General features: G+C 43.0%; 1 protein-coding gene across 5 annotated transcripts; it reads right to left on the bottom strand.

Moving 5' to 3' along the window:
* Positions 1-23: 23 nt before the first annotated feature.
* LOC308556030 (olfactory receptor 7A17-like) lies at positions 24-13,808 on the bottom strand. Of its 5 annotated transcripts, none has more exons than XM_081134992.1 (3): positions 6,969-7,291; positions 4,663-5,031; positions 24-1,814 (listed from the first exon to the last, which is right to left on the bottom strand). In XM_081134992.1, the coding sequence occupies exon 3, from the start codon at positions 1,799-1,801 to the stop codon at positions 848-850; it is 954 nt and encodes a 317-aa protein (XP_080991118.1). In that variant the 5' UTR covers positions 1,802-1,814; positions 4,663-5,031; positions 6,969-7,291; the 3' UTR covers positions 24-847. The 5 variants fall into 5 exon arrangements, with proteins under 5 accessions (XP_080991118.1, XP_080991117.1, XP_080991121.1 ...); XM_081134995.1 differs by lacking the exons at positions 4,663-5,031; positions 6,969-7,291 and adding exons at positions 11,279-11,363; positions 13,738-13,808 and having other exon boundaries at positions 30-1,729; XM_081134993.1 differs by lacking the exon at positions 4,663-5,031 and adding an exon at positions 5,926-6,124 and having other exon boundaries at positions 30-1,814.
* Positions 13,809-17,354: the final 3,546 nt, after the last annotated feature.

The following is a 17,354-nucleotide window of genomic DNA, read 5'->3' as shown; positions in this document are numbered from 1 at the left end:
TTGATTTTTTTTTTTTTTTTTTTAGAGAGGCAGGAAGAGAGAGAGAGAGAGAAACATCGATGTGAGAGAGAAAGAACAATCGACTTCCTCTTATGTGCTTCCCAACAGCAATGGAACCGGTAGCCTAGGTTCATGCCCTAAGCAGGAATTGAACCCACAATCTTTATGGTGCACAGGATGATGCTCCTAGCAACTGAGCCTCTAGGCCAGGGCAATCAGCCACACTTTGATGAGTAGATGTGCACCAGGAAAAATATTTTTGTATAGTGATAAATGGTATGGGTAGTTTTGCTTCATCATATGTAAGGTCATCTCTGACTCTAACCATATTAGATCAGTCTAATTATTAAAATGTATATTTCCATGTACACTGTTCTTGGGAACATGTATTTGATAGTCAATTTTTGCCAGAGGCTATAGTAGGCATGTGGACACACAGCTGCATACCTGAATGAAGAATATAAAACCAGGAGACGAGCTATAAAACATACTAGCATGTTGAAGTCTACATTATCAAGACGAGCAGTAAAGATGGTGCTGTAGAAAATGGTGAAGAACATATAAGTGAAAACTGTGGCCTCAGATTTTCCTCTAAAATAAAATTATGTAAATGACCTTAGTACAGTTCTGTCCACAGGGGTAGTATGATTTATGACAATTCTTTCAGGAAAACAATAGAAAAATTACTTGGAGTGATATATGTCATAAGAGAATAAATTATGCTAAAGTAATTCGTTTAACACATGAGATAAATGAGATTTTCCAATTACGTATGGTGCAAAGATTGGATTAATTTGTTTCAGAACATATGGCTGAGGCTTCGAAACCTGCATTCATGGGCAAATACTCAGATTAGTACAGCTGGTCCTTGAAAAGCTTCCCTGCCAAGGAATCTGTCCAGGGCCCTCTTTATGTCTTTGTTCCTGAGACTGTAGATGAAGGGGTTCAGCATGGGTGTGACCACCGTGTACATCACTGAGGCTGTTGCACTTGAGTGTGAGCTGTGGGGAGCAGCAGAGCTGAGGTAAACTCCTAGGCTTGTACCATAAAATAAGGAGACAACCGAGAGGTGAGACACACAGGTAGAAAATGCTTTATACTTCCCCTCAGCTGATGGGATTCTACGTATGGAGGAAATTATCTTAGAGTAAGAGTAAAGGATCCCAGCAAAGGGACCACCACCCAGCAGCCCAGCTGAAAAATACATTATTATGTTGTTAAGAAAGGTGTCAGAACAGGCAAGTTGGACCACCTGATTGAGTTCACAGAAGAAGTGGGGGATTTCCAAGTCTGAGCAGAAGAGCAGACCCAACACCATCAAGCTTTCTAACAAGGAATTCAGGAAACTCATGATCCAGGACACTAGAACCAGCAGTCCACAGAGCCGGGGGTTCATGATGACCACGTAGCGCAGGGGGTGGCAGATGGCCACATACCTGTCATAGGCCATCACGGTCAGGAGGAAGTCATCCAACACCGCAAAGAGTATGAAAAAATACATCTGTGTGATGCAGCCGGCGTAGGTGATTGCTCTGCTCTGCGTCTGGATGTTCACCAGCATCTTCGGGACGGTGGTGGAGGTGAAGCAGATGTCCACCAAGGACAGGTTGGACAGGAAGAAGTACATGGGCGTGTGGAGGCGGGAGTCTGAGCCGACGGCCAGCACGAGGAGCAGGTTTCCCAGCACGGCCACCAGGTACATGGAGAGGAACAGCCCGAAGACGAGGGGCTGCAGTTCCAGGGCCTGTGAAAGTCCCAGGAGAAGAAATTCTGAAATTTGTGAACCGTTGCCTCGTTCCATGTGTTGCAGTTAACTACCAAGAAAAAAAAAAGAAAAAAGGAGTAACTAATTTTCATATTAGCAAGCATTGGTAACTGAGAATAAGTGGCACATTTCTATTTTTGATTTAGAAAAATAATTTCCATATTTGGTGTATGATCTGGTTCCCATTAGGCATCTCTATTGCCATTTCTCAGTAGAAGTTCCTTCTCTACCATCAACCTGTTCTCCAGGTAGGATGTATATTGCTGTATTACTGAGGATGTCTTTCAGGCATGTGAGGAATATATATTGATTCTAGACCATGTTCCAGGCACTGTTCGGAGTCTGGGTGCTTATAAACAAAGTCTACAAACTAATGATGGAGATGGAATATAATCAAATTAAAATAATAATATAACATATTCTATAGTGCAGATGCTATAAGGAAAAGTAAATCACATTAAATGGAGAGAGTGGACAGAGGGTGTTTTTTTTAATAGAGTTTAATGAAGACTTGCCAGCAGGTGATAGTTAAACAGACATCTCAGAGAAGACTAACTGGGAGAGTGAGGGGGAAGCGTTTGCCAGGCAGAAGGAATAGCCAGTGCAAAGGCCCTGAGGAAGATGGTTGTTTTAGAAATTCAAGGCTCCAAATGAGCCAGCGTGTAAGGGGAATGAGCAAGGCAGAGCAGGATGAGAGATGGGGTCAGAGACTATTAGGAGACGAGATGGCCTGGTTGTGGCTGATGAAACTTCAAGTCAGAGAGAGAGCCTTGTGCACACTATGGAAATCTTGCACTTTATTAATCTGCTGTGAAAGCATCGTGAATTGAAAAGAATCTCCTCCTTACTACCTCCTCTTGATATTAAAAGTCACTTTGGACTATATGAGACAGGCACCCGTGCTCTGAGGACTGCTCTCAGTTCACTAGGCACACTCACAACACAGCCCACCGTGGCCTCCTCATCGGTGTTATTTCCATGCCTTTTCCACTTGCTTCCACACTATTTAGGCTATGAGGAGACACAAGTCAAGTTCTTCAGTTCAACTGTCTTTTCTGAAAAGAATTAGGATTAGGACTTAGATATTTCTATTGTAAGCCTCCCATGGACAAATATACTTGGGGTTCCATATTTCTATGCCCATTTTCTGCCCTGTATTTAAAGAAACATAAGCAATAGGTTAAATAAACACAGAGGGAGAGACAGCAATAAAGTGGACCTGAGGAAGAAAAGAGATCTAATAAGCTCAGGGGGTCCCTGAGAGACAATGAGGAAGAAAAATCTTCTTTGGATTTTGGCAGCTTTTCACCCCTGACTACACCTCCTTGAAGGCAGGCAAAAGTAATAAAGGAGAAAGAATAAATTTGTCCAAAAGACAGAGAAACAGCTTAAAGATTGACTACCCCAAGCTAAACTGACCAAAAAAAGAAACCAATAATTCACAAAAAGAAACATAGAAAAACAACACAGGTTGAAACATATTTTTAACATGAAGCAGTAGAAGGCTGGTTTTTCCTGTGCTCTTCTATATTTATTTGACCAGTTGAATGGCAGATGAGACAAGCCCCTTTCTCACTTTTTTTACATGGCATCTTTGTTTTTCTTGGACCTTGGGTTTTGATCTAATTTTTGACAAATCAATGGACACAGTCTAATTCTGGTTCTGGTCTTCATGCAACATGCAGAGGCCTCCCCAGGACATGAGCAATAAATCCCACACTGGCCATGTCAATTCATCCTTTTATGAGCGTCACCTTCTTCATATGATTTGAGCCTGAGCACACTCATGCAAACATTTATTTCACTTTCGTCTGACTTCACCATCACAAGGCCAGGTCCAGACAAGCAGGGCTCCACCTGTTGTGTTCACCTTTGTCTTTTCACAGGTGTATGTGAATATATGTGCCCTTATATAGGAGCCCATTTAAATAAATGTAAAGTTATGAAATAAAAGGAATGAGGGAGAATGAAACCTGGTTTAACAGAGTGATTTCAAAGCAACCGAAATCAATTAAAGAAAATCGAGTGGAAAAAATTACTTTTTCCATCAAAAAGGAATGGAAACAAGATGAAAAATAGCAATAATTTAGTCTTACCAGCATGGATTAGTATTCAAATGGGCAAAGGCATAGACATAGAAGATAATCTATAATGTTCCTAGAAATTGTGGGAAATAGTAGATACTCTGTTATTATTTGCTGAGTTAATCAGGAATTAGGTCTCGGTATATAAGTACATTTAACAATGGTAAGGTTCCATTTCAATATATTTGGAAGGATTGAATTGTTGAATAAAAGCTGGAAAAATAAATATCAACCTGGGAGAAAATGAAGTCATGTCACTAAAAATCACAGGGATTGCCTACTCACTCTAAGAGCAAGCAATACTTTTTAGATCAATACATAGAATACTGCATGTTAATATTTATGGGTGGACCACACCATCGTAATTAAGTCAAGAGACTCAGAAGTAATAAGACAGACATATTTAACTAATAAAATGTAAAACTTTTTAATGGCAAAAACATCACCCTAAGTCAATTGGGAAGTATTATTTTTTATTTAGTTTTACTTTTATTTTAAAATTTTTATTGACTTTATGGGCATGGCGTTGGTTAACAAAACTATATAAGTTTCAGGTGTACAAATCTATAATACACCATCTGTATATCGTATTGTGTGTTCAGCACCCAAAGTCAAGTCTTCCATCGCCATTTATGCCCCTTTACCGTCTTCTACCTCCCCCACCATAATAATTAAAAAAAAAATAATAATGCTGATAATGGAAGAACAATAAGCATGTAATAATAATATTCAAATTAAAAAGACTATCAGATATATGACTGTTTCATCAAACTCAGGAAAAGTTCAGAAAACAGCAAAGAACTTTTTTCACACCTGTCGGGCTGGGGAAAACCTTGAAAGGTGTCACATTGACGGGTTGGAACTTTCAAACAGTTAGCACAGGTGTTGTTTTTTCTCTTTTCTGGCAGAACTATAAAGTGTTACAACACCGGGAAAGCAATCTGAAGGCAGCTGTAAATATCACGAGTACATGCAGTCTCACGCATGGCTTCTCAGTCTCTGCACGGCTGACATTCTGGACCAGGGCACTGAGCGGGGTGCGGGTGCGGGGTGCGGGGTGCGGGGTGTCTCTCCGGGGCCCCGCAGGCTGTTTAGAGCACCCTTGGTCTGCCTCCCCGACCCATTGCACAGCCAAAACTGTCTCCGCACATTGCTGCGTCCCCTGGGGGAACAATACTGCCTCTGGTGGAGAAGCAGAGTTTTAATTAACAACCTTGAAATATTTTTGTATAATTGTTATGATAGCAACGCACGGGGAAGTATATAGAAAACTTCCAGAGTGTTACGCACGCGTGGAAGGAACCAATCAGCATCCCGCGGGTACCGGGGGCGGAGCCGGGCCTCGCGGGGCAGCAGGGCGGAGCGGACGCGGGAACGAAAGACCGTTGGACGCGTGAAGAGAATCCCTCGCGGGCGCAGGGTGCTGCTTGTGCATTTGTGTAAAAGCGTATGAGTGCGCGTGTGCGTGACATAGGAAGAGGGGTTTTTAAAAACTAACATCTTATTGAGTAAAGATGATCAGCAGGAATGAAACATGGTTAAGTACAGTGGCTGCAAAACAATTGTATGAAACAAAATTAAGTGAGAATCAAATAAGTCTATATAAAGACAGAAAATAATGAGAACTTAGCGATGTCAACACGGGCCACGAATTCCAGATTAAATTTCCAAAACCTTGCAAATAAAAGAACTTTATAGAATGGCTTTTAAAACCAGGGAGAAAACAGTGTCTAAGTTATGATTTCTTCTTATAAAAGGATACAGGGATTCGAATATGCTTATGGAAGGTAAGGTAACCCTTGGTCCCATACACGGGGGAGCGCCTTGCGGAGGGCGGGGGAAGACCACGCGCCGGGGAAACCGAGCTCCTGGCAAAGGCGGGAAGGAGCCGCGCGGGGCAGGAGATGCGGGCGGGCTGCGGGCGCGTGTGCGGGGCGGCTGGCGAGGGCTAAGCCCACGGAAGAACATTCACGCGCATGTTTGTTTATAGCAAGGGTTCATAGGTGAAAAAACTAATAACAGCTGAATATTTTTCCAGTACAAAAATAAAAATTAAAAAGCAATGCAGAGCCGCACCTGCGTGGCTCAGTGGTTGAGCGTCAACCTAGGATCCAGGAGCTTGTGGTTGGCTTCCCGGTCAGGGCACTTGCCAGGGTTGCGGGTTTGATCCCCAGTTGGCGGTGTGCAGGAGGCAGCCGATCAATGACTCTCTCATCACTGATGTTTCTATCCCTCTCTCTTCCTCTCTTGGAAATCAATAAAAACATATTTTTTTCTAAAAGAAGGCAATGGAGAGAATACAATATGACTGAGTGATAGATTTGACTCGACACTATTAATAAACTCCCACAATTCCCCCCATACACATACATAAAATTAATCAATAACAACAAAGTTGGTGTAAAAAGCTCCAATTCTTTGTTTAGAAGAATGCTATAAAAAAGCGGAAGAAAAGCACTCTGAACTCGCTATACAAATGTCAGGACTTGTACAGACAATTTACATGAGAGAAAACAAAAGAATAACTAACTTACAAATATATTCGGGTCACGGGTAATGAAGTAATTGCAAAGCTCAGCCACTTACCACACCTCTTTTCACTTATCAGGGAAATTCCTTTTCATGTGAATGAATACAGAGTGAAAGAAAACCCTGTGAAATGCATGTCTCATGAACTACTGCTGCAAGGTGATGTTGGCAAGAAGTAAACTGGATCTGTACTTTCTCATCAACATGGACCTGTGGTTGAATACGCCCCGTGATAAAAGTAAAGAAGAACTGCCCTCACTTTCCTGGGCAGCCCTCCCTACCTACTACTCTATTGTCCTACTCCCTTTATTGCAAAACTCACTGTATATGTTCTGCTTTTACCTGAAAGACTTTATGCCTCCCATTGCCACCTCTAATTGGGCTTCCATCAGTTAATTGTCAACAGTTACCCATGTGTTGCTTAGTTCAGGGTTCACTTCTCCTATTAGCATCATAAATTAATCATTAATTCGTTAATCAGACAAGCAAACAACCAGAGGCTGACGGCTGTCAAGAGACCTCAGGTAAATGACTTGGCTTTGATGCTCTCTGGCCCTTTCCTGCAGTACCCGCTGGGCCGTTGGACTCACCTCATTGGGAACTGTGAGGGGAAGGCCTCGGTGTGAAATTCCAGCCTCCTGGAAGGTTGATGATGGAGACTGAAGCTCTCTTCCCAGACAAGACAGCAGGGAGGAGGCAAGCATTGGTCTCCTAGACAAACTTTGGAGTCCAAAAGCAACAACCGAGTCCCATCCAGTCCAAGATTGTTCACGCTGAGAGACTGGAGATGAGGCGATGTTTACAGCTCCCTGGGCCTGCTCATTAGGTACATTCTGTCTTGTTATTCCAACCTCTGATCACATGATTTCCCTGTGGGTCAGACACAATGGAAAGTTTTCCTGGAGACTCTGTGTTCCCAAAAGACCAGGTTAGAAGTCAAGGGAATTCAGCGTCTATTGGCTTTCAGTGGACTAACCTCCCAGCACCTTATCCCAACTCTGATTGAAAATATTTCAAGTCTGCATTAGAAAACTGGAATCTCCAAATATTGACACGTGGTAGGGACACAGGCCCTGACATCTACATAAAATTGCTATTTTTTTTTTCAACAAGGGGGAGAACTAAGTTCCTTTGATATAAACTTATATCACTGGGCTTCATGACAAATTAGCCAAAACAATTTGGTATTTCAACCTTATACAACAAGTTAAGGGCTGTCATTTATTCCCTCACTCTGAAATATTTGTTAATTATAAGAATTATATGTAGATTTTTTTGCACTATTATCTAAGCCCGGAATAGGAAAGTAAATAGGTTTCTTCTGTAGACTCCAGAAGAAACCTAGCCCTGCAAACATTTGGATTTTAGCCCACTGAGACCCATTTACTGTTTCTGACCTCAGGAATTGTAACAGCACAAATGTGTTTGTTTTAAATCACTCAGGTAGTAATTTTACATTAGCATTAAAAAAAGAATATGGACATTTGTTCAAATACAGAAATTTTCTTCAGGAACATGAGATTAAGTGTCTCAACCCATTCAGTTAGCCTCCCCTATTAAAGGCATTTTGAGCTGTAATCCTCCCTTAAGTAGAAGAAATTTGTAATCAGTTTGGAGATACTCAGCCTCTTTAGCTGGTAGAGAATTTCTTATTGCATAAATGCAAATGTGCTTCAGATTTTGGTGCCCTTGAGGCATTAACATAGGAAAAGTAATGTATCATTTAAGTTCCTGTCTACCATTTACTTCACATCTTCATGTCCAAATTTCTGCTTCTTTTCATTTTCTGTTCATTCAAACACCCATTCTTTTCATTTCTATCCTCTTCAACTTTCTCTTAAGTTCCCTTTCAACAAAAACTATGAGATTATAAATGAGTCTGTGTTTGTGTACATATGTGTGTGTATTTGAACTTAAAATGTATATGAATGAACACACATACATTTACATACAACTTTACCTTTGAACACTTTATTTGCTCTCAGCAGAATATAGCCACATATCTCATTTATTCCTTGAAACATTCCTCTGAAGTGATGTTTACTTTCCCACATGACCTTCAGAAATAAGGAAATTGAAGCTCATGTATATTAAACCTTCAACAATTACATTAAAAAGCCATTAAAGTTTATTGTGCACCTTCCTGACTTATACACAAATGGAAACATAAAGTATGGACTGTAATTTTTGTGTGGCTTTTATACATGAAATTGTGCATTTTCGTGATCAGTTTATATTATGTAATTATACTTCAATGAATTACTTAGAAGGACAAAAGCCTAAGATCTAGAGCTCAGGTGGCTGATTCACTCTGAGAAATGGTAGGAGGAATCTCTTCTAACTGGGAAGAAAGCAAAGTGTCATGGATATAGGAACAGTAGAAGTAAAATAAAGCAATTCACATTCGGTATTCTTTCTTTTCTTTAAAATAGAAGATAAAAGTAGATATAGAAATAGGGTAATCTGGTCATATATTGCTTCAAGGGAGAAGAGCACCATGACCACACACAACATCATGAATGAGCCTTAGAAACAAACAAAGAGACTCACAGCTGACTATAGACTCATAGGGGACAGGCAGAGCTCAGAACACCTCCCAGCCATACAATCTCACTTGGTGAGAATGACATTACATTAAATAATTTGCTTGTAGGTTGGCTTGTCATGCGGCAATACTTACTGATACAATTATCAAAGTGAACAGGAGTGAGGGCAGTAATGATATGCTGCTGATTGTTGTTGGCATTTGTTGTAATTTCTGAAGACGGCATTCATGGTTACTGAGTTATTTTCGTTTACTTCAGACAACTGTGTTTAAAAACTCTTATTGGGGTTCATTTCCTTGTAACCAGGAGAGGTGGAAAGAACACATATGTTTGTGTGGGAAATCTGGCAACCCTGATTTACAGGACTAAACAAGAATGCAAGTTCTATCCTGAGTCATTCTTTGACCATTAAAGATGAATAGAATCCTGAGCATGAGAGAGACATATATTGGAAGAAAGTGATAATGATCATTCACCATCCCTTCCAGGCTTATGGAAAATTTAGAAATGGGATCTATATTCTTTATAGTAATGAAAAGAGTCCTATCAGAGGCAGCACTGAAAGTTCTCAAGCAGAAACATAAAGATAATTCAATACAACATGGAAAAATACCAACCAAACTTCAATCATATGAATAAACCACTTTATGAATATGCATCGTTCCTCCATACTCCAATGAGTAGATGTACATCATGAAGAAGAACTATTTTACACAGTAATACAATGTGTGATTTTAAAATTTACTTCATTGTATTGAAATTCATCTGTGATATTAAGGTGGTATTAGGTCAACCTATTTATTGAAACGTGTCTTTCAATGAAGAGTCCTCTTGGAGACAAATGTTCGATAATCATTTTGCAAGTGGCTAAGGTAGGGATTGTGAACACTGAGCTGAGAGAGAACAGGATCTTAAAGAGGAGAAGAAACACCAGTCACTAGGTATTAAACACACCGGCATGTTAGAGTCCACATTATCAGGAAGAGCAGTTAAGATGGTGATATACAAAAGAATGTCAGACATAACAGTTAAAAACAGAGGTCTCTGATTTTCCTCTCATAAAATTGTGTAAATTGCCTTGGTCATTAAGGGTAGTTTTTTCCACAGGAGTAGTATAATTCAGGATGATTCTTTTTGTAAAAACCAATTATTTGGTGATATATATGTCATTTTAGCCAAATTATTCTAAAAATATCCATGTTTTCTTATTAGGTAAATGGGATTTTCCAAATTGTTCCAATCCATGATGGAAATAAATTTAAGAAAGTAGAAAAACAACCAGGAGAAAAGCTGATGGATATCACACAGAGAAGAAAGCTTAATTGAGTTACGTAAATTGAATAGAGAAGATGAGGTCAAAGAAATGGAAATTCCAGGAAATAAATGGAAAGAGCAAGTTCTACTTCCATAGTCTGAAGACAATCAGAATATCCAATTCAGAGCCTTTGACCTGGGCAGTCATGGGCAGGCCTTCATCCTTAGGACAATGGCCTGCTTGTAGTTTCCTTCACAAAGAATGTTTTCAGGGCCTGTTTGATGTCTTTGTTCCTGAGACTGTAGATGAAGGGGTTCAGCATGGGTGTGACCACGGTGTACAACACAGAGGCCATTGCACTGGCGTGTAAGCTGTGAGTAGCAGCAGAGCTGAGGTACACGCCCAGTATCGTACAATAAAATAAGGAGACAACCGAGAGGTGAGAGGCACAAGCAGAAAATGCTTTATACTTCCCCTGAGCTGATGACATTCCATGTATGCAGGACACTATCTTAGAGTAAGAGTAAAGGATCCCAGCGAATGACCCACCACCAAGCAGGAGAGCTGAAAAATACATCACCATGTTATTTAAAAAGGTGTCTGAACAGGCAAGTTTGATCATCTGATTGAGTTCACAGAAAAAGTGAGGGATTTCCAAGTCCATGCAGAAGGACAGTCTTAACACCATTAAGCTTTGTAGCATGGAATTCAGGAAACTCATGATCCAGGACGCCAGAACCAGCAGTCCACGGAGCCAAGGGTCCATGATGACCGTGTAGTGCAGGGGGTGGCAGATGGCCACATACCTGTCATAGGCCATCACGGTCAGGAGGAAAATATCCACCCCTCCAAAGAGTAGGAAAAAATACATCTGGGTGATGCAGCCTTCATAGGTGATGGCTCTGCTCTGCGTCTGGATGTTCACCAGCATCTTCGGGATGGTGGTGGAGGTGAAGCAGATGTCCACCAAGGACAGGTTGGACAGGAAGAAGTACATGGGCGTGTGGAGGCGGGAGTCTGAGCCGACGGCCAGCACGAGGAGCAGGTTTCCCAGCACGGCCACCAGGTACATGGAGAGGAACAGCCCGAAGACGAGGGGCTGCAGTTCTGGGTCCTCTGAGAATCCCAGGAGAAGAAACTCTGAAATCTGTGTAAGATTCACTGGTTCCATGTGGAGGAGGCGACTACCAGGAAAGAGGAAAATGACATGACTGATTTTCCCACAAACTTGCATTACTCACATATGGGAAATGCTGCAATTCATATACTGCCCTGGAAATTATTTGGTCCGAGTCAGCCAAGGCAACTGCAGGTGGGACTTGAAATTCAATAAACCTAGGAGTTTTTTTCATAGCTTTTTTTTTTTTAATATGTCTTTATTGATTTCAGAGAAAGGAAAGGAGGGGGAGAGAGAGAGATAGAAACATCAATGATGAGAGAGTCATTGATCAGCTGCCTCCTGTTCGCCCCCCAACTGATCGGGCAGATACCCAGGCATGTGCCCTGACTGAGAATCAAACCCCGATCGCCTGGATCCTAGGTCGACGCTCAACCGCTGAGCCAAGCCCGGCCAGGCATAGCTAACTTTTAAATTGATAATTTTGTATGGCCTGCAAATGATGTTATAAATATCCCAAAGGCCCTAGGCAGAAAGGGTTCCCCATCCCTGACATAAAGTATATGTCAACTTCAGGACAAGTGGACATGTTGTCTTTTCTATCTTGTTCTGCTCGTGCTGGTGGTTTAGACTTCATGCCCCAGGACCTGATCCTTGTCTGGCTGGCATTTGGGTCAACACCCACTTACCCCCCCCTTTTTTAAAGAAAACCATGTGGTCCTGAAAATTTTTTGTTTAACATGAGGAGGAAGGCAGACACAAGGCTATGCGTGAAAGTGTGTGCCCCGCAGAGAGACTGGCCGTGCAAAGGCCCTGAGGAAGGTGCTTGTTGTAAATATTTAACTCAAAAGAAGTGAAGCCAGTGTGCAGGGTGAGTGAGCGTGAGGGACAGTGATGAGAAGTGGTGTGGGACAAGTTGAGCAGTGAGGTGGCCTCTCTGCTGCTGCTGAAACCTCAGGCACAGGGACTTCCTCGTCCACACTGCCTCTCATACGTTATTAATATTGTTGCAAAGGTGTCCCGGGAATGGGAGAGATCCCCTCCTTAGAGCCTCCCCTCCACTGAGTGCTGGCCTCATACCCTAAGAGCCACCTTGGAACATGAGTGCAGCTATCCCTGCTCTGAGGACTGCTCACACCCAACACACACACACACACACACACACACACACACACACACACACAGACACCCCCCCCACTCCCTGGCCTCCTAGGTAGTGCTCCCATGTCCGTCTCACCCCAGCCACACGGATTTTGCTGGGAATCGATAGGACCCAAGCTGGCCAGGCCAGTGATCTTTCGCCTGTCAAATGTAGAAATGTTTCCTGAAATTCCAATTCTTAAGCCTTCCGTAGACAAATAGACTTGGGGTTCCATGCTGGGATGCCCATTTTCTGCCCTGTGCTTAATCAAACACACAAAGTAACCTGTTTAACCAAAGGAGAAGGTGCAGAGATGGGGGCGGAAGAATGAAGCGGATGAGGAGGAGGGGAGATGTCAGAAGCTCAGGGGTCCCCGAGAGACTGCGAGGAAGAAAACTCCTGCTTCTGGCAGCATTTAAAGCCTTAACACATTCCGCTGACGCCAGCAAAATAGAGAGAACAAATATCAGCTTGTCCGGGAGGCCAAGGAGCCTCGCGCATGGTCCGCCTGACAGCTGAGCGGGGCTGACCGGCTCTCACGGGGACAGGAGCCGACGCTGCGCTTGCACCGAGCCCGGGAGACGAGCCTGCTGTCCCCTGGCGCGGCCGTTTGACCGGCTAGCTTTGTGGGGCCCATAGGGGACAGGCCAGCCCCTTTCTCCCATTGCTTTTGCACCCTTCAGCCCGGGAAAAAACCAGAAGTGCAGTCACATTGATTTGGGTTGGAACCTTTAAACTGGCAGCAATTTTCTGGCAGAAAAGTGTTGCAATTTTGGAAAACAACCTGGCATCAGCTCTAAGTATCACAAATAATGATATTATTTAACTCAGAAAGTCTCAGGCTCAGCCCTGTTCACATTCAGGCCAGATTGTTCTGTGGTGAGGTCGGTCCTGTGCATTGAAGGTGGTTTAGAGCATCCCTGCCTCCACCCACCCCTCTCCAGTATGACAGGAAAAAATCTTTCTGGACATAGCTCAGTGCCGCATGGGGGATAACATCACCCCGATCAGACCACAGTTTACATTTAAAAGTTTAAACATATTTTAATAGCATTGATATGACAGCTATTTAATGATATAGAGATGAAAGATCATCAAAAGTGTGAGCAGCAGTCACATTATGTATGAAGCCTCATGTAGTCACTGAAATAAATGCACTACCCAGTCAAGCAAGCACACAACAGCCTCTTGCCTCTGGACAGCTAAGCTGAATTAGCTCTCAGGCGACAACAGGTAAATGTTCTTGGCTTCCGTTCTCTGTGACCCTCTCATGCAAGGTCAGCTGTGTTTGGGGGCTCACCTGGGAAGATCCCTGAGAGGAAGGTCACTGTGGGGATGTCTGAGCCCCTCCCTGATGCTTAGTGATAGACACCAAAGCTCTGCTCCCAGGGAAGACAGCAGGAAGGTGGGAAGCACCCTTCTCCAGCCCGAATCAGGGCTCCAAACAAACAAAGGGCAATACAAACAAACATAACCATGCTCCTCCCAGCCTACGTTTACACTCGCTGAGGGACTGGAGACGAGGAGATATTTATAAATCCCTGTACCTGCTCCTCAGGCACATTTCCCTCTTGTTACTCCAAACTCTAGACACACGAGTCCCCAGTGGAAAAATGTTCTGGACAGAAAGAAAATTATTCCGGATTTTCTGTTACCTGTAGACCTGATAAAAGTTTATGAATTCAGTGTTTTGTTTTGTGTTTTTTTGGTTGTTTCTTTTTTAACTCCTTCTCCATGAAGTTCTCCTCTCTTCCAGATCTCTAAATCTCCTAGAACCTCCTCTCAACTCTGAGTTCCATTTTCTCCAAGTCTAAGACAGGAACCCGCCTGCATTAGGCCTCTCCTGCCTTCAGCACTGACTTCGGGTGGAGACATAGTCCTGATATCTCTGGAAAATTTCTGTTTTCATTTTCAACAAGTTGATCCTTTTGACAAGAAACCTTGGCCACCACATGCATTGTCTTCCTGACACTTGTGCGGTAACAATTAGGAATTTCATACTTCCGTCCCAAGTTAAGAACTGTCATTTAGGCCCTCATTATAAAAATGGTTGTTAATTCTGAAAGATATACTTAGATCATTTTGTTCACTATAAACTGAGCTTAGCACCCTTAAAGGATTGTCTGATTTAATTTTTATAAACAACTTATTAATGTGAAAGCACATTTATGAACTCTGTTCTCCATTGCAGAAATGGGACCTGCAAAGGAAGCCCCATTGCATAGTGATCGGCCCAAAGTTAATATCTGAGTTTGTGATGGGCCTTGATTTTAATTGTGTCAGATGCTTCTAGGGCAGTGGTTGTCAACCAGAAATAATTCCCCCCTGGGTTCTGTGGCAATGTCTGAAGGGATGCCACTAATACCTAAAATCCACAGGAAAGCACCCACCACCTGGAATTAGTATCCTGTCCCCAATGTCAACATTGACAAGGTGAGAACACCTGCTCTAGACCAGCACTTGTCCACTTCCTTATGAATAAAAATCCCCAAAGTCTGTGGTTCAAATGCAAATTCTGATTGATCATGTCTCCAGTGGGCCCCGAGACTGTATCTCTGACAAGCCCCCAGGTGGTGGTGCTGCAGGTCCTCCTGGTCTGTGGACCACAGTGTGAGTACCTAGGCTGTGGCTCTGTGTCAGAGTCACCTGTAAGTGGTTCTAGGTCTTCTGAACCAAAAATCATCTTTGCACATAATTTTGAAGGAATAGTGTACTCACTTATTCCAGAGGTTGTGCTGAATTCTGTGTTTGTTTCTTATAATCAGGGCCCTTCAGTGACACAAAATAATGCACTTCTGAAAAGGGCTTTGCAGCAGGCAGAATGTGGGCCTCCAGAGATGTCCAGGTCCTTATCCCCAGCACCTTCGAGTATGATGCGTTTTATATCAAGAGAGGGTTAGGGCAGCAGAGGGACAGGCTTGCTAATCGGCTGACCTTAGGGTAGAAGACGAGCCAGGCCCACCCCGGTGGGACTAAGGTAACCACCACGGTTCTGTAAGTGGTGAAGAGACAAAAGCGTTGGCCTCAGGGAGATTTTGAAACTGCTGCCCCATGGGCTGTGAGACGGAGGAAGGAAGATGAGCTGAGGAATGCAGCTGGCCAGCAGCTCTACAGGCATTAGAGAGGATCAGACTCTCCTGAGACTTGGGAAGGAGTGCAGCCCTGCAGGCATCTTGAGATTAGCCAGGGAGACCCCTCTTGAGCTTCTGACATCCGGACTGTAAGAGCATATATTTGCTTGCGTTAAGCGACTAGTGTGCAGCTATCGGATTCGAATAAAGACATTTATTCAGTAAAATTTGTCTGAGGGACCTGAGTTTAAGTGTATTCCTTCATTAGCTTCCGTTGGGTAAGGGCATTTTATGTTAAAAACACACGTGAAGTAGAAAAGAACTTTTATTAATAAGCTGATGAACAGAATAGATTCAATGACATGGAAGCATAGACCAGACTGACGAATGTCAGAGGGATGGAGGAGGGCGGGTGGGTGGAGGGGGAGAGAGTAACCAAAGAATTTATATGCATATATGCACAACCCAAGGACACGGACAATGGTGGGGAAAGGGACTGGGGAGGGGGATGGGACGGGGTGGAATGGGTCATTGGGGAGAAAAGGGACATCTGTAATATTTTAAACAAAAATAAAATAAAATAAAAAAGAACTTTTAAATAGATTTGGAGATATTCGCCCCATTAGCTACAGTGAAGTCCTCATTGCACAAATGTAAACTGAGTCCGCTGCTTCTGTGGTATTAAGATTTAAGGTACTATGGGTGACTTCTACTTCCCCATCTATATAATTTAGTGACATTGTTTCTCAGCACCCTATATCTTTGCTTAAAAGTCTGTCAGTCCTCAATTGTTCTTCCCCGACTGCACGACAGAATTTCTCATGAAAAGCAGGGAACGCAGTGCCACTGGGGGAAAAGGCTGAGTGTGGGACAGGAATTCCTACCAATTGTTCCAAGGGAGAAAGTAAACTGATAACAAGTCCAAGAATATATGCAGCCTTGCTAGAAATAAACTAATTCCAAGGGAAACTATTTAGTTTTATTAACTAGTACTCCTTCCTGTGAATACCCAGCATGAGAGAAGATGCCGCCATGAATGCCTGACCACATGCTGCTGGGAAGCACCGTCCCCCGCAGTGGTCAGGATCTTTCCAATAAATTGAAACATGCTCAAACACACCCCACCCTTGAAATTTAATACAAACACTCTCAGTCCATGGCACTGTTCTTTGCAGCTGATACCCTATTTTCTTCTCTCTGAACAGCAAAACATCTCAGGTATGTTCTCATCTTACTACCACCATTTTATGCATCTCACTCATTCTACAGCGTCATCTAACTGGACTCCCTTCCCATCACTTAATTGTCAGCTAAGGTCCTTGTAGTGCAGATTCATCAAACAAACACATCTTTATTACTCTATTAAATAAATGAATTACAAATTGTTACTTAACCGAGAACGTAGACACCATGCCTCTTGTCTCTGGGCTAGACTGTTTGGGCTCCCAGGTGACTCAGGGAAAAGGTGGCAGGTTCCGTCCTCTCTGACCCTTTCCTGATGTACCTGCTGGGCTCCCAGACTCACCTGGGTGGGGTCTCCGAGAGGAAGGTCTCCGTGTGGAAGACTGAATTGCTCCCTGGATGGTTGATGGTGAAGGTTGAAGCTCTGTCCTCACACAAGACATCAGGAAGGAGTGAAGCAGCAGTTCCTGAGCCAGCTTAAGAATCAAACGCAACGACCATGTCCTGTCCCCCAGCACTGTGCAAGCTGAGGGACTGCGCAGGGGAGATAGTTACAGCTCTCTCTATACCTGCTCATCAGGCACATTTCCCTCAGGTTATTCCAACTCCTAAGCATGTGATTTCCCTCTGGGCCTCTGGAGTAAGCAGAAAGGAAACTTTTCCT

The sequence above is a fragment of the Miniopterus schreibersii genome (genome assembly GCF_964146895.1).
Source record: "Miniopterus schreibersii genome assembly, chromosome: 4".
Lineage (NCBI taxonomy): Eukaryota > Metazoa > Chordata > Mammalia > Chiroptera > Miniopteridae > Miniopterus > Miniopterus schreibersii.
This window is presented reverse-complemented; position numbering and strand designations above follow the sequence as displayed.